The 20,994-nt window shown below is 30.9% G+C and overlaps 3 protein-coding genes across 3 annotated transcripts; 1 reads left to right on the top strand and 2 right to left on the bottom strand.

The window, feature by feature from the left end:
- The first annotated feature begins 2,274 nt into the window (after window positions 1-2,274).
- LOC108324798 (putative two-component response regulator-like APRR6) lies at window positions 2,275-5,332 on the top strand. The gene is made up of 7 exons (XM_017557726.1): window positions 2,275-2,407; window positions 2,860-3,009; window positions 3,098-3,297; window positions 3,922-4,267; window positions 4,397-4,479; window positions 4,816-4,936; window positions 5,052-5,332. The coding sequence occupies exons 1-7, from the start codon at window positions 2,275-2,277 to the stop codon at window positions 5,330-5,332; spliced, it is 1,314 nt and encodes a 437-aa protein (XP_017413215.1).
- Window positions 5,333-6,662: 1,330 nt separating this feature from the next.
- Window positions 6,663-10,296, bottom strand: LOC108325104 (amino-acid permease BAT1 homolog). The gene is made up of 8 exons (XM_017558115.2): window positions 9,911-10,296; window positions 9,572-9,832; window positions 8,537-8,555; window positions 8,196-8,415; window positions 7,925-8,106; window positions 7,351-7,640; window positions 7,126-7,255; window positions 6,663-7,031 (listed from the first exon to the last, which is right to left on the bottom strand). Exons 1-8 carry the CDS (start codon window positions 10,036-10,038, stop codon window positions 6,690-6,692), a joined length of 1,572 nt encoding a protein of 523 aa, XP_017413604.1. The 5' UTR covers window positions 10,039-10,296; the 3' UTR covers window positions 6,663-6,689.
- A 961-nt stretch (window positions 10,297-11,257) lies between these two features.
- LOC108324155 (amino-acid permease BAT1) lies at window positions 11,258-16,921 on the bottom strand. The gene is made up of 8 exons (XM_017557005.2): window positions 16,653-16,921; window positions 16,306-16,566; window positions 13,709-13,727; window positions 13,359-13,578; window positions 13,082-13,263; window positions 12,055-12,344; window positions 11,825-11,954; window positions 11,258-11,738 (listed from the first exon to the last, which is right to left on the bottom strand). Exons 1-8 carry the CDS (start codon window positions 16,769-16,771, stop codon window positions 11,397-11,399), a joined length of 1,563 nt encoding a protein of 520 aa, XP_017412494.1. The 5' UTR covers window positions 16,772-16,921; the 3' UTR covers window positions 11,258-11,396.
- Window positions 16,922-20,994: the final 4,073 nt, after the last annotated feature.

Raw genomic sequence — 20,994 nt, 5'->3', positions numbered from 1 at the left:
TATATATATATATATATATATATATATATATATATATATGTAAAACTATAAATAGTAAATTTTTAAAAAATATAAAAGATAGAGTATTTGTAACATAGGATAGATTCTATAAAAATACAAAAGATAAATTATGCAAAAACATGTAAAACAAACTTGCTAGAAATATAAATTAATGTATGAACATATTAATATAATGTGTATTATTAGAGTTGTATAATCAATCAACTTCTAATATATATTGTTAGACTCGTCTAATTATATAAACACAATTGTGTAGTGCTAGACTTGTCTAATCAGTGTATGAAAAAAATTATTTAATTATATTACAAGAATTGTCTCGTCTAATCAGTACATGAACACAATTGTATAGTACTAGACTTGTCTAATCAGTGTATGAACAAATTTATTTAATGTATATTATAAGACTTGTCTCGTATAATCAGTACATTATCACAATTGTGTGGTACTAGACTTGTATAATCAGTGTATGAACAAACTTATTTAATGTATACTACAGGACTTGTCTAATTAGAAAATAGACAGAGTCATCTACTATGTATTAATAAATTTATAATATGTGTATTAATAAATTTATAACATGTGTACGAATAAACTTGTCTAATATATATTGTTAAATTCATCTAATTAGAGTATGGACAAACTCATGTAATATTGTTTTTGAAAGGTTCGTCTAATTGGTGTATAGATAGACTTGTCTAATGAATGGATGAAATGATTCATCTAATTTTTTGTTGTTGTACCTATTAATTAGTGTATGGATAGACTTATTTAATGCATATTACTTGTTTAATATTTTTTATTATATTTGTATAATTAGTTTATGAACCGACTTATGTAATATATATGACAATATTCATCTTATAATGGACAATTTCGTCTAATATGTATTAATAAATTTATTTAATATGTGTTTCAACAAACTTCTTAAGCATGAAACTAAACTTCTTAATAAAGATTAGATGAAGTATTAATTAATACTTTTTCATAGACATTAAATTTCTCACAACGCAAATAGGGAAAGTATTGTTATTAAATAGAACTATTAATTATTTCACCAAAAAAAAATACTACCAAAGCTATAAAAGAAGAACATTAACCACGTTTCTTTATGGAAATGTGAAAATGATTCTTAAAATTGATGCACTCTTAAATGTATTCGGTGCCACATTACGTGTAGTAAGAAGTTTACTAATTTATGTAGAAAATGTGAACTACGCTTTTTATTTATTTATTTTTATGTAACGTCTATGAATAAATACCATTTGCTAGTAATTAAAGTCATACATTGTGATATAATTATTAATACAAAAGTGTTAGCTTAACCTGTATTAAATTTTGTATGCACAATTAAGTTTAGTAAAAAAAATAGGATTAATTAAATTTAAACTATTTTATAAATTAAGTATTTCTAATTGAATTTTATTAAAAAAATTAATCTAGTCAGTATCTAATTTTTATTATTATTTTTAATTAATTTTTATCACTTTGTTTTTCTGTTAATTTTCACATCATCATTATTTACGTGTCTTTATATAAAAAAATAAAATGCAGTTTAATTAAATTTTAAGTATCTCATTAAATTTGAGTATTATTAATTGAATTTTTATCAAAATTTTGGCCAGTGTTTAATTTTTTTATATTTTTGAACTAATTTATTGGATGACTTGATTATTTAATTTTACACTCTCAAGTATAACACTACGAACTTGTTAATAAAAAAGTTAATGTCTTGAAATGCTAATTATCTCTGCTAAATGACATTGTCTAGTATTTCGAAATTTCAATTGATGTAGAGACTCAATTGAAAAAATATAAATTTTAAACATTCAATATATAAATTTTTTAATAAAAATTTAATTGAAAATACTAATTTTTTAAACAATTAAGCTAGTTTTTAATTTTGTTATAAAAACATATAAGTAATGACAATGTAAAGATAAACCCTCATCACTCCACCTGTAAAGATAAATTTTGTATATCTAATTGGAAAATAGAAAAAAAATTTAACTAAATGGATGAGAATTGAAATGATTTAAATTTAAGAGTTAATTAAGTTAAAAAGTATATTGTTTCCAGAAAATGGTACAAGACGTTGTTGGTAATTAAAAAAATGCCTTTTATGATATGGTCACATTTATTAGACACTTGTCCTCCTACTTTATATAATGTACTCTTTATAATCCACAAACACTTCAAACTTCTTCTTCCTATGATTCATTCGATTCGTCAATTCAGTTTCACTCATTGTGAAAAATGGTAGATGAGTCAATTTCACTGATAAAACATGTTCCTAGCTTTGCAAGAGGTTTTAGCATTCTGCTAGTGCATGATGACAAAATTTCACGTTCTTATCTCTCAACAATTCTTCAGCTATATTCTTTCAAAGGTATACTTTCAATTTTCTCTCAAATCTCTTTGCCACTTTCATTTCCCTCTCTCTGTACTCTAAATTCTGCAAAATGATGAAAAATTGAATTTAAAAATGGTTTTCAAATGATCACACAGTAACACTTTAACCAGTGTTTTTCGGGTTAATTAGCTTTATTTTTATATTTTGAGGAATAATTAAAAATTTGACACTATCTTGTGTGGTATTAAAATACTCGTCTCTCATCACTTAGTTTATTGTTTATTCTGTACACCTAAAAAGTATATCCTAAAAACATTTTCATATCCAATTTTGTATTCAAATAACATATTTTTATACTTGAATTTCACATCTGTGCCCTCACCTGTGAAATTCGTCAAAACCCTTGACGATTGCTGTTAGAGTTGATAAGAATTGAATCTGGTGTTGTTTATTTTGAAGATAGCTCTCATAATTGTTTGGTTAATCAGTTACTGCTACAAATAAGGCATCCGCTGCTGCATCCATGATTTGCCATCAAGAAGGCACGTTCAAACTGATAATGGCTAAAGCTGATATGGCTGACATGGATATCCCTTCTTTTCTGGATGTAGTAGTTCAAAAGGATCTTCCTGTCATCTGTAAGTTCCAGTGCTCTAAATTTTCTACTCTCATTTGACTAATATATATATATATATATAATAATGCATCGTTTTGTGTCATGTACAGTCATCTATTCTGGAGTGTTTGATGATGTAAATAAGAAAGCTTTAGCTACAGGATTGTGTTATTTCCTTAAGGAGCCAATCACTCCGAATGATCTTCAATATCTCTGGCAACATGTGTATCACTCAAGAGCCTATTCACCCAAAAACACTCGAAATGCAGACTTCCATGCAAAGGGATTACAGAATACCCAGATGAAACAGGTACATATATAGTTGAAGGGTTATCTCAATAACACTCATACCATCTTCAATTCCTTGGGATGAAGATAAAAGAATTAAAATGGATAGAAACAGAAAAAGACAAATGGAAATAAATAAAAAATAAAATTGAAGAACTTTCGTGAAAGAAAAATAAAAGTTAATGAAAAATTAAGTGAAAAATATAACAGTTTTTTTTTTTAAAAATAAGTCTCTATTCATTTTCACCTTATTTCCATATTCAACCATGTAACTATCATTATTTCACACTTTCGTATGTTAAAGATTTATATTAATAATACAGTAGTAACTAATGGTGTATTAAAATTGGTGTACTTTATATATATATATATATAAAACTATTATGACTATAAGAATAGTGGGTGTTTAGTTCTATGTTTTGAGTTTTGAATTTACGATAAACAATTGAAGAAAATCTATAATTATTTTGATTTATTGCGAAATTAAACCTACACTAAACAATTGAAGAAAATCTACCTCGAAATTTTAGGATGTGTGACATCGATCCTAGCACATTGATATGTTCTCAATTTTCTCTGCGGGTGTTGTATATGGTGTTGATTATCATGAATTGCTTTCCTTCAAAAGCACTCAACTTTTGAACAGGTGAGAAACGCCCAATGCCAGGTTCTTGGAGCAAAAAGCGGAAGAAGCGATGCTGATACATTGGGCAAAGAAAAAGGAAAGAAAACCCTCAACAACACAATGGCAACCACAAAGTGCAAAGGTCACAAAGAATATGGAAAAAGAAAGCATGATGACTATGCAGGCAAGAAAAAAGAGAAGAGAGATGTTGTGCAGGAAAAGCCAGATTCGTTGGGATCAGCCAAGATGAACATTAACAACCTCAATGAATATTTCAGAATGTCTGAGCACAAAAAACGTTTGAGCGTTTGGACTCCTGAGTTGCATCAAAAGTTTCTAGAAGCAGTGAACGAATTGGGAGACAACAGTACTGTTTCTTTTCCCTCTCACTAGATATTGAATTCATTCCCCCTTTTCTTTTCTTGATTACATATCAGTAATGGATTCAAGCTTCATTCGTGATAATTAAGATAGTTAAAATGCCTGTGTTTCACAGTTGCTCGTCCAAAACAGATATTAGTTCGGATGAATGCCAGTGAGCCTTACCTCACTGTTCGCCAAGTTGCAAGTCATTTGCAGGTTCTTTTCTGCCACTTCAACTTAGACAAACAATAGTTTATCATCATTTATGTTGCCCAGATTAACGTTTATATGCTTAAAAGTTATTAGGGCTAGAGTTATCTGGAATTTACTGGTTAACCTGCTATAAATAGAATTGAAATTTCTTTGCTTTCATCCAAGAATATGTAAGTTTATGTATGTTTATCAATGCAATAACTATATATCCTGATGTCATTACTTTGTTCTCTTTTTCCATAACTATATATAGTTGCTGCATTCATGAATGACCATTCATGTTTTCTCGTCTGCTTCATTTGTTTAGGTTTTTTCTTAACCAACATTTTTCTTACACAGAAATACAGATTGCGTTTGAAAGGTGAAGAGAGCTCTCTCAATTCTGATTTGCCTAGAGTATCATCCTCAAGACACAAAGCCAACTCTTCTTCGTCTGAAGGATCCACCTTGGAAACAAAAGGTAATGACTATAATTTCTCTCTTTGTTTTTCATTGGTCGTAGATCGCTAGCCAGCATTTTTGTTTGTAATTGATTCGATAATTTAATTAGAGCATAAAAAGAGCATTTGATCCAGGTCTCCCAGCACCAAAAGTTTTCTTGAATGTGAACCATAATCAAGATCAGATTCCAGTGAACAGCTTGGGAATGGAATTCACAGATTCTTGGGATTCACAACCAATGTCAGGTGCTTCAATGGATTCGAATATACCTGGAACTGATTTATGTGATTTCGTAGAAACGTTTCTGGAAGATTCTGATTGTTTCAATTTGCATAAATATGAATCCAATCCTGCTGCTGTTGATCAATGTGCTGAGATGCTAAGAAATGTTCTAGAAGGGGTTCCCCTTAATTAATGGTAATTTGATATGGACAACACCATCAGATCAAAAAAGGTTGTCACTTTATCATGTACACATATATTCAAATAATATAATAACTATGTCATACTTCAGAGACTAAAGATACACACAATTTCTCATTGTTTTCTTTTTGTTGTATGTATGTGCTTGCAGATTGACTGAACTTTCAAATGGAAGCATATACTTGGAGCAAAATGGGAAACTTTCTGTTCTATAGATGGTTAACTTCAAGTTTGAACATACATGGAAACCTATATTCCTTTCCTTTTCAAGTAGTAGACATTATCCTATATGATTCATATAGTATATATATTATAAGCATATATAGAGGTTCAAGATATTGGAAGATGATAAATACAGTGTTTGTCTTTCTCCTTCTTGTGAGAAAGCATGAACAAGTAATCTTTGTGACCGAATATGCAAACATGATGTGAATTATTAAGTTGACATTAATTCTATTTATTTTTAATATTTATTTAAATTAATATTGATCTAATTCACGTTATTATAATTATTTAAGATTTATTTAAGTTTGTGTCAAGTAAATCAATTATAATTTTAGAATAATGTGTCTTCATATCTTTAAACACAGATCATAGATAAGTTTGAATCGAAGGTTGGAAAGCACGCGTTGGGCATGCTTGTTGACACAATTATAAAACCATATTTCATGCTTCAAAATTTTCCACCATTAATTGTCAATTTCTTCTTGTTACTTCAATGGCAACATCTTAAAGCATAAGTGGATCCTTTGATAAGTAAGAGCATGAAGCATGAATAGATTCTAGTACCGGTAGCAGACCTTCTAATGAAATAGGTGAAACTTTGAATGAAAGTATTTTTTCATCAAAATTAAAACTTTTTCATAACATTATAAATGCTTTTTTAAATAGTAAATAATTTTTTCTATATAAAATAGTAAGTTTACTACTCAAATTCTATTTTTACAAGTAAATTTTCCCTATAATTACAGTATGTTTTAATGTAGCAATTTAATCACTTATCTGAATTATAATTGATTAAAGTTATTTTTTTACAACAACCAATATTATGTATTATTAAAGTGTTAATTATAATCTGATATAATAAGTGCAACTATTATTATTACATGTATTTATAGACATGACATAATAAATCTAAACCTACGATCAATAATTATAAACCTGACATAATAATTCACTTATTATATGATAAATATTCGTAAACCTAAGACAATAAGTTTAACAAATATTCCTAGACTTAACATATAAAAAATGTAATTTATTATAATAGTTAGAATCACAACCGTTATAAAAAAAAAACTAAATCTATCAAATTATAAATATATAAAAAAAAAAAAACTGATCAGTTTTTATATAGTGGTTATAGGGCCTTTAAACCAATGGCGACCACTGATTAGCCAGAAAGAAACTACAAGAATAAGCAAACATCCAACAGCCACAGGGGTGTAGTTAAGTGTCTCCATGGTTATTGGGTACGAAACAGGTAATGAGAAGAGTATGGAGATGATGAGCACCCAAAGAACAGCCACCCAACCCACAATGACTCCATAGCGGCCTAAGTTGAAAGGCCCTGGGACAAAATCCTTCTGTGCCAAGGTTACCCTAAAGAATATAGGTAAGGCATAAGCAATATAGAGGCCAATCGTTGCAATGGATACCATGGCCTCAAATGCCACTATGCTTCCAAGAGACTGCAATACAGTTACATTCCACTTTTCAACAAATCAGAGAAACCTAAATATTCAGATTATTATAAAATCAAAGTTTATAATATATCAAATATACCGTTAATGCCATGCAAAATGATATAGAAACGGAAAGCCAAACTGCATAGATGGGAACCTCCTGCTTGTTAACTTTACGCCACGATGATGAAAATGGCAGGGCCCCGTCTCTAGAGAAAGCAAAAACCATCCTGAACAAGTTTTAAGCATCATATTATATATTATGTAGAGAAATTAAGTCTCGGTCGTATAGAAAGCGTGCTAATTTGGTGCTGGCACGTTTTACCTTGAATTGCTTGTGACGGAACTCATGCCACAGAAAAATATGGCAACAGCAATAATGACTAAGCAAATAATACCCCCAGCTCCATTGCCATATCTATTCTTGAATACTAGATAAAACACTTCAGCAATAGCATACCCACCAGCGTCATTATCTTCGCTCAAAAGATAATGAATGTCGGTGACTGCAAAGGTAATGCCTAGTATGTAACCCCACCCAACTATAACAGATATCCCAACAGCACTGATAATTCCTTTTGGTCCATTTATGTCAGCCTCCCTCGTTTCCTCTGTCTGCATATACAATATTTTTTCTTAACACAATGTTTTTTTTGTCTCAAAGCGGACAATACTGAATATTACGAATGATTTGTATATTGGAGAACAAAACTACGACAGAAACATCAAATCTAAAAGAAATAATCTCTCGAATCCAATAATCGATTCTAATAATGATGTTTTAACGGACTTAATGTCATGTCGAAATAATACGATTTACCAGACAAGAAACTTTGTAAAAGCTTTTCAGGGCAATAAATTTTGAAAAAAGAAGAAGAAAAAGAGTGGAAAAGATATACCATATAAGCTGATGCATCATAGCCAGTTAGGGTATACTGACTCATAAGAAGTCCCAAGAGAAATATGTAGGGCTTGCTGCTGATTCCGTCCGCATTTTCAGTATTAAAATTAGTAAAAACAAACTTGGCACTAGCCCTTTCCGTTGCAACAGATGGGATGCCAATCATAAGCACAAAAACACCTAAAATTTTCAATGTCAATTAAAAATTAAGAAAGGTTTCCACGGAGAACTGAATGCAGAAAACAATTAAACAGGAAATTTCTTCATACCTACAACATTCCAAATAGCAGCAAGCCGTCCCAAGAATGATAACAATGATATAGGAAGGCTGTTTATCATACCATGTAGGAGCAAAATCACCCCATGCAAAGCAATAACTACGTATTTAGAAGCCTCATATCCGCCACCATTTTTCCCACCAGTACTAAGGAGAATAATAACTTTAATCAGTTGTGCGAGTGAAAAATCTACACTTGTTGTCACTGCCCACTGCAAACGAAAAAAAGAAACCAAAGTTGGAGCATCAGATGGATTAATGGAAATCTACATCCCACACAAGTCCTTGCAGTGAAAAGTGAAGGATGTTTAATTTGTGCCTTCTTAAGAATACCTGACCAACAATATTGAACCTGCAAAAACAGATAAACCATCCAACATGCATCAGAGAAACAACCGTGGTAAGGCAAATAAGGCAGAGTCTCTTGTTATTATACTTCAAAAACTGATTAAGCAATAAACTTTAATTTCAAGCTACACGACGCTAAGGAGAGCTAACAAATTAGGCAATTCTAGTCAATTTTATCCGATTAAGAGCACTAAATTTTCAAAAACCTGGTTGACCAATATACATCATAAACTAGACAAGTAAGTAAAAAAACGAACAAATTATGCATTATATCTATGAAATTTCGGGATTGGATTTAACATAATTACCATTTTCTTGTTGATTATGATTTATCTATGAAATACAGTCTAAATTTCTGTTCAGATTTTCAGTGAAGAGTATCTTTGTTCTGAAAGATCAAATTGGTAGGCTATGGATAAACAACTAGAACCAATCTATTTCCACTCCTACAAACCTCCAAAACCTCACAATTAAATTAAAAAACATTAATTTGGTCCAAGTTCAGAAATTATAGTTTGTATGTGTAACAGAAGTAGTGGCAGAAGAGACAAATAAAGAGGGTGCGAAAATTCATGAGACCGTAACCCACGATCCAAATGATGAGGGTATGTGAGGAAAAGTACACGGCCCAAAATAATCAACCGATTGCTCAACGAATTTTGATTGGTCCATAACTTATGTTTTAGATATGGTTTTAGAGAGAGAGAGAGAGAGAGAGAGAGAGAGAGAGAGAGAGTGAGGCAAGGAATATTTTGTTAGAATTGTCTCCTCTCTCTCCTATGGAAATTCTCATGTGTTCCCATTTACGTGTCTGCATTTCTTTTTCCTGTTTCTAAGTGCTGTTAAATTCAACTCAGTCCCTAACAAGATCCTCATTCAAACTGCAAATTTGCACTCTCACGGTCTTACATAATTAGAAGTCGCTAGTAACGAAACTAAAGACACTCTCAACTGGGTATGGACAAATTTACGAGGCAGTAATTGGGGAAAAGAAGTTAAAAGGAGTTAGGTAGGGTATACCAGCCAGTAATCCAGGAAGCAAAGGGAGCCCAGGTGGGCCCAGAAAGCTTAGCGCTCCAATAGTAAAGCCCACCAGAAGTGGGGAAGGATGAGCAGATCTCAGCCATTGAAAGCGCCACAATCATGGTGAAAGCAGAGGCAATGAACCACCCATAGACGAAGGAAACAGTGCCACCGTAGTTTAACCCAGTGTTGTAAAGAGTAGTGACTCCGGTGAGCACCGAAATAATAGAAAACGAAAACGCAAAATTCGAAATCACCCTGTCACAGTTCAAAGAAAGATTCTTTAAAAAAAAGAAAAAAGAATGCAGTGAAAAAATGGAAAGAAGAGAAACATACGATAGGTCACGCTTGAGTTCTTGCTTGTAACCCAGTTCTTGAAGACGAGCATGGCCAGAATCAAGTGGAACGTATCCTTCTGCCATCGCATCGGCGTGAGATGGGACTGTTTCGTTGTCTCTGCCCATTATGATCAATCACCAAACACACCCGTGCAGGGAGAGTGCTACTATATATAACTTCATTTCCTTAAACATCTTTTTTTTTTCTCTTCTTATTCACGACAACACGTTTAGTTTTATTTTTGTTATTATCAAAAAGTGAAGGCTGTGTTGATGATAGGTGTAGTGTTAGACGGCTGTGACAATAACAATAATAGGCAGAAGTACAAGGAGAAAAGAATCCAATAAAATTACTATAATTGTGCCTAGTCATAACTAATTTTGTGTGCATGATATAGATGTTAAGGAACATGTAAGTGTGGATTTGGTATTTTGATTTTTCGGTGAATGAGTGAGTGAATTAATGAATGGTAGATTCAAAAAGGATGGTTGTTGAATGGATTTTATTGCGAGCTGCTGTTCAACAGTACACATCTTTCAAAATGGCTGTTGAGTTACTGCATCCCCTTTAGGAGTTCTTTATACAACAGCTTTTTAAATCGTCATCACAGAACCTTTTGGTTCTAATAAGTTTTATTATGAAAAAAGACTGTTATTTACAATAAACTTTTGTTTAATTCTATTTAAGTTGGAAAAGAAAGACCATTAAACACAAATTTCTTTGATTTAGTTTCAACTCAAGAAAATACATTAAAAATATTTATGTTTTTAGTATATAAATATATAGATAGATAGATAAATCAATCCACCAATTCCCTCGCAGTATTCCAGTGTAACGTGCCATTATTTCAATATTAAATTAGAAAAAACAGAAAAGAAAAAGTAATACGACAAAGAGGAAAAAAGGCATGAAAAAAATAGAATGAAAAGGTATAAAAGACAAAAAAACTATGCATATAATTAAAAAACAAAAGAGATACTGGGACTGAATGAAACGAAAATAGCTAAAATCATTTATCAACAAACTTATCAAAATTTTCGGTTACTCAACATTGAAAATTTTCTTCAGACATAATAGGTCATTCTAGCGGGGTTGCTATATAGTTGCAACAATGAAGAAAAATTAAAGAAAATACAATTGCAAATTGATTTCCAAAGGATTGACTCATCTCAACACCAACCCATCTTTGGATATATGGTGTTTAGAATAAAGCACCTGACATTCATTTAACACGGTACTTTTAAAAAAATTTACTTATTTTCTTTTAAAATTATCATATTACTTTAATGAATATTTAAAAAAATAGAACCCACCTTGTCATTTAAATGTAAAAGGAAATGAACGTGTCAAAAAATATTATTTTTGTTTAGAATATTCAATTTACATAAACCAAGAACAATATTATAGGACTAATAACATAAGAAAAATAAATATCAATCTAGGATTCTAAAAAGAATCATATTGCAAAGGAAACTTCATTTTTTTATATATTAGTAATTGGGCCTTTAAACCAACGGCGACCACTGATAATCCAGTAAGAAACTACAAAAATAAGCAAACATGCAACAGCAACAGGGGTGTAGTTAAGGTTCTTTGCTTTTATTGGGTAGGAAACAGGCAATGAGAAGAGTATGGAAATGGTCAGCACCCAAAGAACAGCAACCCAGCCCACGATAACTCCGTAACGGCCCAAGTTGAAAGGCCCGGGAACGAAATGCTTTCGTGCCAATGTCACCCTTAAGAATATGGGAAAGGCATAGGCAATATAGAGACCAATGGTTGCTATGGACACCATGGCCTGGAAAGCGACTATGCTTCCAAGAGACTGCAATGTTTTTAAAGTTCAGATTATAATGGTTAATCTTATTTTTCCACATTCAACAAATCAGAGAAACCAAAGTTTACACATACCGTTAATGCCATGCAAAATGATATTGAAACGGAAAGCCAAACTGCATAGATAGGGACCTCCTGTTTGTTAACCTGGTGCCACAATGATGACAATGGCATGGCACCATCTCTAGAGAAAGCATAAGCCATTCTGGAAAATGTTTAAGCATATCATAGCATATTCACACGTAAGTGTAACCGAGATATTTAATCCATATGACGGAAAGCAAACTAAGGGTTGCCACATTTACCTTGAGTTGCTGGTAACTGAACTCATGCCACAGAAAAAAATCGCAACACCAACGATTACTAAGCAAACAATACCCCCACTTCCATTGCCATATCTTTTCTTGAATGCTTGATAAAATACTTCAGCAATGGCATACCCACCAGCATCATTATCTTCACTCAAAAGGCTAGGGATGTCGGTGACTGCAAAGGTAATGCCCAGAATGTAAAACCATCCAACAACAATGGATATCCCAACGGCGCTGATAATTCCTTTCGGTCCATTTCTATCAGCATCCTTGGTTTCCTCCGTCTGCAGATACAAGTTACAGTAAACAGAAGGTCTTAGTCTAGATCATTTAGGAACACTTTGGTCCATCACTCGAAATGAAGAGCATAAAATTTTCAATATGAAATTGAATTGTGAGAGAAACCTTGTACCTCCTTAAACTGAGGTTATTAATAGAGCTCATACGAAACAATTCATGAAAAAAATCAATTCTAAGACAATTTCATGCTACTAATTTTAGACCCAGTCATCAGACTGATCCTTCAAGCTTGGACAAACGGTAATATTGAAAAAGAAAAACGCAAAGCCCACGTTGACCAGTGTCAGAATCTAAAACGAATACATAAGAGATGATTATCTCCTTACCTAGTTAGACTAAAATCTAATTTATAAGATGATTTCAGATTCTATTTTAGATTTTTTTTTTTGTATATTACAAAACAATTCGTTATACTATAAACCTACAACAATGTCAGCTCATCTGAAATGATCTAATCCTGGAATGGCAGGTTAACACTGGCCTGCAAATTATTTTTGTTAAATTTTGAGTTTAGCTCATCGCTACAAAAGTCCATTTAGATTTGAAAAATCTTATCTAGCTTTGTCTTACCATTTAGATTTTGAGCCCAATTCATGATTTAAAAACCATATTATAAAGTGAGAGAACATAAGTTAAATAACATAAGCTGTCAAGCATTGTCTTTAGTTAATGTAGTGCATGGTTTTTTCCAAAAGGAAGACAGAGAGTAGAAAAAGTTCACCATATGAGCTGAGGCATCAAACCCAGTCAAGGTATACTGACTCATTAGAAGTCCCAAAAGAAATATGTAAGGTCTGCTTCTGATTCCCTCCCCATTTTCAGTATTGAAATTAGTGAAAACAAACTTGGCACTTGCTCTTTCCGTTGCAACGGATGGAATCACAATCGTAAGTACAAAAACACCTAAAAGTTTGCAATTCCAATAAGAGATTCAGAAAGGGTTGCCAATAAAAACCGAATGCAGAAAATACTAAATCAAACAGGAATTTTCTTCATACCTAAAACATTCCAAATAGCTGCCATTTGTCCCAAGAATGACAACAATGAGATCGGAAGGCTGTTTATTATACCGTGTACGAGCAAGATTCCCCCATGGAGAGCAATAACTACATATTTAGATGCCTCATATCCACCGCCATTTTTCCCACCAGTACTAAGCAGAATAATGACCTGAATCAGTTGTGCAAGTGAAAAATCTACGCTTGTTGTCACTGCCCACTGAAAACGAAAAGAAACCAAAAGTTTAAGCTTGAAATGAATTAACATAGGTCTATATCCCATACAAGTTTAGACCTTGCAGTGAAATTGAAGGATGTTTAAATTATAGAATGTGACTTCTTAAGAATACCTGGCCCACAATATTGAACCTGTAAAAGAGATAAACCATCCAACAACCATCAGACAAACATATTGCAGAGTATCTTATTATAAAACTTTACACGTTGATTAGGCAATAAACTTTCTTTTAAAGCTATACGGCATATTAAGGCACAACATTAGGCATCTTGGTGAATTATGTCTTAAATTATCGAAACCATGGTTGAACATTTTACGTCATAAAATTGAGAAGTAAATGAAAAATTTATGCGCCACTAATACACCCTAAAATCTCTATTGGAAATATTAAAACAGTCAGAGATCGGAATGAATAAGAAATTGGTGACTAGCTTAAATGATAGATTTACTATCTACGATACCAATTTTTAGTAAGTAGAATGGCATGCAGTTTTTCAAACAAGTCAATACTACTGTTACAATATATATATATATATATATAAAGAAGCTATTATTACTATCCTTAAAAGTCTTTTGTGTGACCTTTAACGATTAAATGAGAATTATTCTTCTGTATCTCTTTATGTTAAATTATATCTCTTTATGTTAAATTACATAAATCTTACATGTTAAATTACATAAATCTTACGTGTTAGAAAGTTAAGAAATAGATTTTTAAACTTAACTAAATCTTATAAAATTGATTTATAAGATAAAGTTTATACATACTTATATATTATAAATTGATTTTATCAATATTCAATATGAAATATTTAACACATCTCTCACATTAAAGTATATAAATTTCGAACATAAAATGAGATATTAATAGATAATTTGATAGTGAGTAAAATAACAAGACTAACATATAACAAATTTTTTGATAACAGGTGACAAAATAGACTAAACAAAAAACAAATTTCACTAAAATAAATTATAAATCATGATTATGATATATTAATTGTAATTCTATAATAGCTGAATAGAAGGTGAAATAATAAATCTAACTAAAAACATGTCTCCTAATAATAGGTATAAATAGAACAAACAATAATTTTTATAAAAGACAAACTTTAAACCATAACTTTAAACTTAATTCAATATTACATAATTGATTTTAGTATGAAATTTACACGAACTTATAAATTATTTATCACAATGAGATTTCAAAAAAAAAACTAACAAAATTTTAGATAAATAAATTTTATGCATAAAAGAAAAGAAAGAAAATAAATAAATAAATAAGTTTTTTTAAAATATAAAATTAATAATATATATATATATACATATATACCTTTATCATTTTTAAAAAATATTGCTGGAATTAAATTTACTTTATAAAAGTTATTTGAATTTTTTTACATCTATCGTAGATCCACTTATGAGAAAATTATTAAAAAAGGATTTAAATTTCGGATTTATATCAACTTATCGCGATGCGCACAGACCCATCTCTCAGGTCCCTAGGAGAATCGAAATCCAATGGGTACTACCACCAACCAGTCAACGCGTCATAAAAAAATTGCTCATTAAAAAATAGTGATGGTAACTTCTCCATGTGCGAGTGTCAGGCATCATCAATTACATTTACTTCAGGCATATATTGAATTTATGCATACAACATACAACAAACTTTTAGATGTATCAACAAAAGACCACAACTAAGTATTAAAAATTACCCTGAAATAGTGTTTTTACAAATCTTTGTTAAAAGAGAGTGTAAAATAGTTTCTTTAAACTGAAGAACATCTTAAATACTTATAACTTATTTTTCTTGTTATCTATCTTCTTAGTCATACTAAATATAGATGAATAGAAAAAGAACAAAAAGTCATACTAAATAAAGAAAATTAAATTACTATTTATGTTTCCGTATAATACATACTTACTACTTTTCAACCACTACCTATCAAAATTAACATATACTTTTATTTTATCCACTTTTTTACAACTACAAATTTATCTTAAAAAGTATCTTAAAAAGTGCTAATATTGTTTTAGACCCTAAAAGTTTCAGCCTATAGACATTTTCTGGAAAAGCAGAAAATTGGTATATTAACTTTAGAGGAACAATTTTTTTGACAGACAACTTTACTTGTAATGAAAAAAACTTTTAAAGATTAAAGCACCTTTTATTTCGAGCATCAAATATGTCTTCATTCGTATTTATAATATAATTAAGAGATTTGTCAATTTTTGTAAATAACAAGGTGCGTAAAATAATTCACGACAATAATCTTTTGAATTTTTCAATTATTTACACACTGTATAGCAACTATATGATATTATATCTCTTAAATTAACTCGTATTTAATAGATAATGAAGACTGGGCGACCCGTGCCAAATACGGAACCACAACTGGAAACGAATCCAGAATCATTCATATTGATGAGAAGGACGAAATCAACCGAAAAGAAAGTGAGAGGTAGGTATGGGTGATTTTGAGGAAACAAATTTAAAAAACAGAATGATACTAGTTATAGTGGTGCATATATGATGTGGCTTTGTCATTCATGCATTCATTGATTCATTCATGTTAGCATAGCGATATCATGCGGTTAGGAGAAAAACTATTTATTTTTGCATTGAGAATCAGAAAATAAAATCATTGAATTGAAGATGTTCAAGTTAAATTGGGGAAAATAAGTTAAAGGAATTGGATATGATACCAGCCGGTGATCCATGAAGCGAAGGGAGCCCATCTGGGCCCAGCAAGCTTGGCGCTCCAATAGTAAAGCCCACCGGAAGTGGGATAGGACGAGCAAATCTCGGCCATTGGAAGCGCCACAATCATGGTAAAAGCAGAGGCAATGAACCAACCGTAGACTAAGGAAACAGGGCCACCATAGTTCAATCCAGTGTTGTAAAGAGTAGTAACTCCGGTGAGCACCGAAATAATAGAAAACGAAAAGGCAAAATTCGAAATCACCCTGCCACAGTTGAAAGCAAGATTTAAGAGAGAAAAAAAGTGTAGTGAAAACATGGAAAGAAGAGAAAACAGAGAAGAGAAATATACGAAAGGTCACGCTTGAGTTCTTGTTTGTAACCGAGTTCTCTGAGACGGGCATGGCCAGAATCAAGTGGAGCGTGTCCACTTTCGACCACATGAGAAGGGAGCACTTTTTCAGAGACCATTATGATTGATGAAGGAATCACAGAGACTCCCCGTGGTCAATGGAGGCTGCTCCAGACAGAAGAAGATGTGAGAATGTGTTTCTTTCTGTTTCTCTTTCACTTCTCTCCGCAACTTTTTCTTCCTTTTTTTTTTTCTTTCCATTTGATGTCTCTCTCATCTCATTATTTTCTAGTGCTATTGTTCATTTTTTTTCTTTCTCCGTAATTTTATTTCTACTACTAAATAATACCATTGATGACTGATGCAGATAGTATTGGCAATATAATTACGCATTGTATCATGCAGAAATTTAATAATAAATTTAAATGAATGATTTACCATTCTACTTTTTGTAGATTGAAAAAAAAATAGAATAAAATAGAGATGTGTGCAACGATTTTTTTAGAATAAATGAAATTCATTGTATTTCCTGTTTTCTTCAAAGCAGCCTTAAATAAAATTATTGAAGGGAATAGTAGATAAGTCATTCAAAATATAATTTATTAAAATAAATATAATTATCCTAAAAACAAGGTAATACAACATACTTGACTTTAAAAAAGTAAAGAAATGACTTAGAACGCCAAAAACTTAATTAGATACTAAATACAAAAATATAAAATAGTTTAGAGAAAAAAAATAGTAAACTATTTCTTGATCTAGCTGACTAACTCGATGTCGATGCCTTATTTTAATTTGATCAGTAATTAACCTTTTACAGAACCAGGGTTTATTAATGACAGTTAGAAATATATATTAATTTATCGACTCTAGATTCGTGATGAGTTTGAACAAGGATTCGTTTTTATCGGAAAATCAAATTTCTATTTTGTTTTTGTCTTTTAAAATTTATTTAAATATATAAAGAGACAATTTAATGGAAAATTAAAAGTCTATTGACTATTGTATTCACCACACGCGTAATATTCTTAACGTGAAACAAAGGGACACACATAGAGGTGCATGTGTTGTTTCTATTTGATTTCTTTCTAGTTTCAGCTATATATACAGATCTTTATGTTATAAAATAAATATATGTGTACTGTACGGTCCTTCCGACTGAACGACTCTCTCAAGATAGATCGAATGGTTGTCCCAATGTCGCTCACCCAAGTCACCATCACGATTGAGCGTCCAAGCTAACGCTGTCCTTTGACCGACCATACATAGACCGAGCGGTTCTCTAAGGTCGCCCATCCAGGTCGACCATCAAGACCGAGTGTCCAAAGTGATCGATCAGCAGAACCGAGTGGTCGTCCACCCAGGTTGACATCCCTGACCGGCCGTCCCGACCGATCCTCACTAGGTCGACTACACGATTAAACACTAATGACTCATTAAAGCCCTTAATGAAGATTAAGGTATGATTGAGCCGTGTTATCAGGCCCACGAAAGGTAAAAATCCATTACAATCAGTATAAATAAAGGTTCCAGATATAATTTCTGGACATATTGCTTACGATGCAATATATACACGCATTACAAACCACTCGGTCATGTTACTGACTTAAGCGTCAGAGTGCCTTTGACAGGTACGACCGCTCGGCTTGAAGAACGAGGAGAGAGAATGAATACTACAACTAGTACTTGAAGACGAGAGAGCCCGTTCGGCCCTTCCCAGCGCGTCCAGCCCTCAGCAAAGAGGTAACCGTCCGGTTTTCGCCATCTTCTAGTGCCCCTAGAGACAGAGCCGCTCGGTCTGCTTCAGTTCGTGGGATTCAGCAACGTCCGCCTGGTCTTCGACAAACTCTTGAATGTTTTAACATGATCAGACCAGATCCGACCGAAACAATATGGTTCCAATTATTAAATGTAATGGTCAAGTAGTAATATACCTCTTTATGTTTGCGTATGTAGATGTAAATAATAATAAGAAATATTGCATTTAATAGAAAAATAATATGATGCTTACAACAATTAGTTAATTGATACTTGACATTTTATCACAAAATTACTAATAATTCACATGGCTTTCAATCCAGTGGTTATTTTAATATACTAGACAATTTTTCATACATAATTTAAATCAAATACGATCTATATATTATATAGATCATACTTATAATGTTTATTTTTAGGATATATAACTACCGTGCTGATAAAGTTTTATATTGTTATCTTTGAAGCAACATACATGGGTAGAAAATTAAATAAATAAATAACAGTATCCACAAAATCAAACAACAGAATTAAAAAGAAAACAAAAATAATCACATTTAAATAAAAATGTTGAGAGTAATCAATTTACACCGATTTATTCTGACACTCTTTTAACTCAGAAGTATATTTCATAAAATATTCAATAAAAATGTTGCGTTAAGGAAAATAAAAAATATTCCACAAAATTATCTGTGGCTCATATTTGTCCACCAGCTACCTGCATGATTGGAGAAAACGAAAAATTCGTCTAAAGTATGTACTTTTTTTTCTATTAATCGAAAACATTACAGACATATTTAAACCAAATATTTATACGTTTACTTGACTGTTATAAAATCTTATTTACTTTAACAAAAATATATAATATTAAATATATATGAGCTAAATTCTTATCAGAAAATCACAAATTTGTTTCCAGAAACTGGACTACACAATTTTGCATTGGGCGAGAGCTTACAAAATTATGTTTTTTAAATGAACTGATTTTAGTTAGATAATCATATTATGTTTAAATGGTTTTATGCTGCAAAAACTAGTTTTACCTAACAATGATCTAACTTTATAATTTTAGAAATAGAAGAAAAATCGAAGCTAATATTAATTATCGTTATTTCTACGTAGAACTAAAGACATCGAGAACGGAGAAAAAATTGGTTTGGGTGGACCACGTGCCAATTTTCTTCGGTCCTTGTCTTTTCCCACTTCATTCAAAATTTCAAACATGTGGTGATCAACAAAAACACCATTTCCTCCCTCACAACGCAAAAACTCAATCTAAATTCACTTTTCTTATATTTTATTATTTAAATCATATTCATATTTTGTATGTTTTTAATCAATTTTATCAATATTTTTTAACTTAAAAAAATAATTATTTTTTACGTATAACACTGAAAAGAGGATTTTTTTTTACATTCTATCAACTACTTTACAACTCACTTTTAAATTTAATATAGTAAAAAAAAGTGAATTATAGTATTTATTATGTATAAAAAAAATAATATATAAAATAGTGGATATAAAAATTTATTAATGTGTATCATAATCCAACAAAGTTGCCGTTCTTATATAGGTAAATTTTAAATCCATATATAAAGATAAAAATACAATCTTGTAATGACTGGATGATGTTAAACCAATCAAGACATGGTCATAGTTATAAATCTAGAGTTGTGGCTCAATTCTTCCATTTTTATTTCTGTTGTTGTTTTTTTCTTTATTTTCTCAACGTGATGAAAGTTTTTTTTTTTCCTCTTAACTTCTAATTTTTAATTTTAACTTTTTGACAAACAAATTCTGTTATGTAGAAGTTAACCAGTTATTAAAACAATTTTATAAATTTATAGTTGAGAAGGTTCATTATTTTAACTAATTAAACTTGTTACATGAGTTTTACGGTGTCTTTATTATGTTTTACGCCTCCAAACTATTTATAACCATACAATTAGTTAGATTATAAGGAATTATCAAGTAAAAGATAAATATTTTAAACTCCAAGTAATATAGTAACTTGTATATGACGGTAATTATTGATAAATTGGTAATTGTGGGTTGAAATTAGATGGATTTTGATATGATATGGATTTTTGCACATGAAAATGGGTTAGATGGATAAAATTAAATTTTGATAGTTAAAATAAGTAGAAAATTGTACATCGTTAACATAATTTTTAATTCAAAATCTCAAAGCATTGAATTTGTGGATTTTTTCTTATATGATATTTATGAACATTATTTCTGTTTCATAGTTTTTTCATTGTTATTTAAACTCTTTGATGATTATATTAAATGTATGACTAAATCAAATTACAAATTTAAAAACTAAACCTTATTTTAAAATTGTAAATTTCTCAATTTAAGTAGCCTATTTATGGTATGAGAATTATAGTGATACTATTTTCATATAAGAAATTTATGAATGATATTCTTCCTTCAAAGCTTTGACTATCATTTTATTTCACTATTAATTTTGCATTGACATTAGGCCAATGATGGCGAATCATACCGGTGTCAACACCAAAAGGTTAGGCATGTTCTCCACCAGCCTAAAAACATTTAAGCAACATTTGTTGACTTTGTAGTT

This window comes from Vigna angularis, chromosome 3, assembly GCF_016808095.1.
Source record: "Vigna angularis cultivar LongXiaoDou No.4 chromosome 3, ASM1680809v1, whole genome shotgun sequence".
In the NCBI taxonomy this organism is placed as follows: domain Eukaryota; kingdom Viridiplantae; phylum Streptophyta; class Magnoliopsida; order Fabales; family Fabaceae; genus Vigna; species Vigna angularis.
Note: the sequence above shows the minus strand (reverse complement) of the source record. Positions and strands in the feature narration are given on the sequence as shown.

Coding starts and splice junctions, on each gene's coding strand:
- LOC108324798 (XM_017557726.1), top strand. CDS start 2,275: ATGGTAGATGAGTCAATTTCACTGATAAAACATGTTCCTAGCTTTGCA. Junction 4,268..4,396: donor GAACGAATTGGGAGACAACA/GTACTGTTTCTT, acceptor TGTGTTTCACAG/TTGCTCGTCCAAAACAGATA. Junction 4,480..4,815: donor AAGTTGCAAGTCATTTGCAG/GTTCTTTTCTGC, acceptor TTTCTTACACAG/AAATACAGATTGCGTTTGAA.
- LOC108325104 (XM_017558115.2), bottom strand. CDS start 10,038: ATGGGCAGAGACAACGAAACAGTCCCATCTCACGCCGATGCGATGGCA. Junction 7,256..7,350: donor TCCGTCACAAGCAATTCAAG/GTAAAACGTGCC, acceptor AAACTTGTTCAG/GATGGTTTTTGCTTTCTCTA. Junction 7,032..7,125: donor CATTTTGCATGGCATTAACG/GTATATTTGATA, acceptor ACTGTATTGCAG/TCTCTTGGAAGCATAGTGGC.
- LOC108324155 (XM_017557005.2), bottom strand. CDS start 16,771: ATGGTCTCTGAAAAAGTGCTCCCTTCTCATGTGGTCGAAAGTGGACAC. Junction 16,567..16,652: donor GAACTCAAGCGTGACCTTTC/GTATATTTCTCT, acceptor CAACTGTGGCAG/GGTGATTTCGAATTTTGCCT. Junction 11,739..11,824: donor CATTTTGCATGGCATTAACG/GTATGTGTAAAC, acceptor AAAACATTGCAG/TCTCTTGGAAGCATAGTCGC.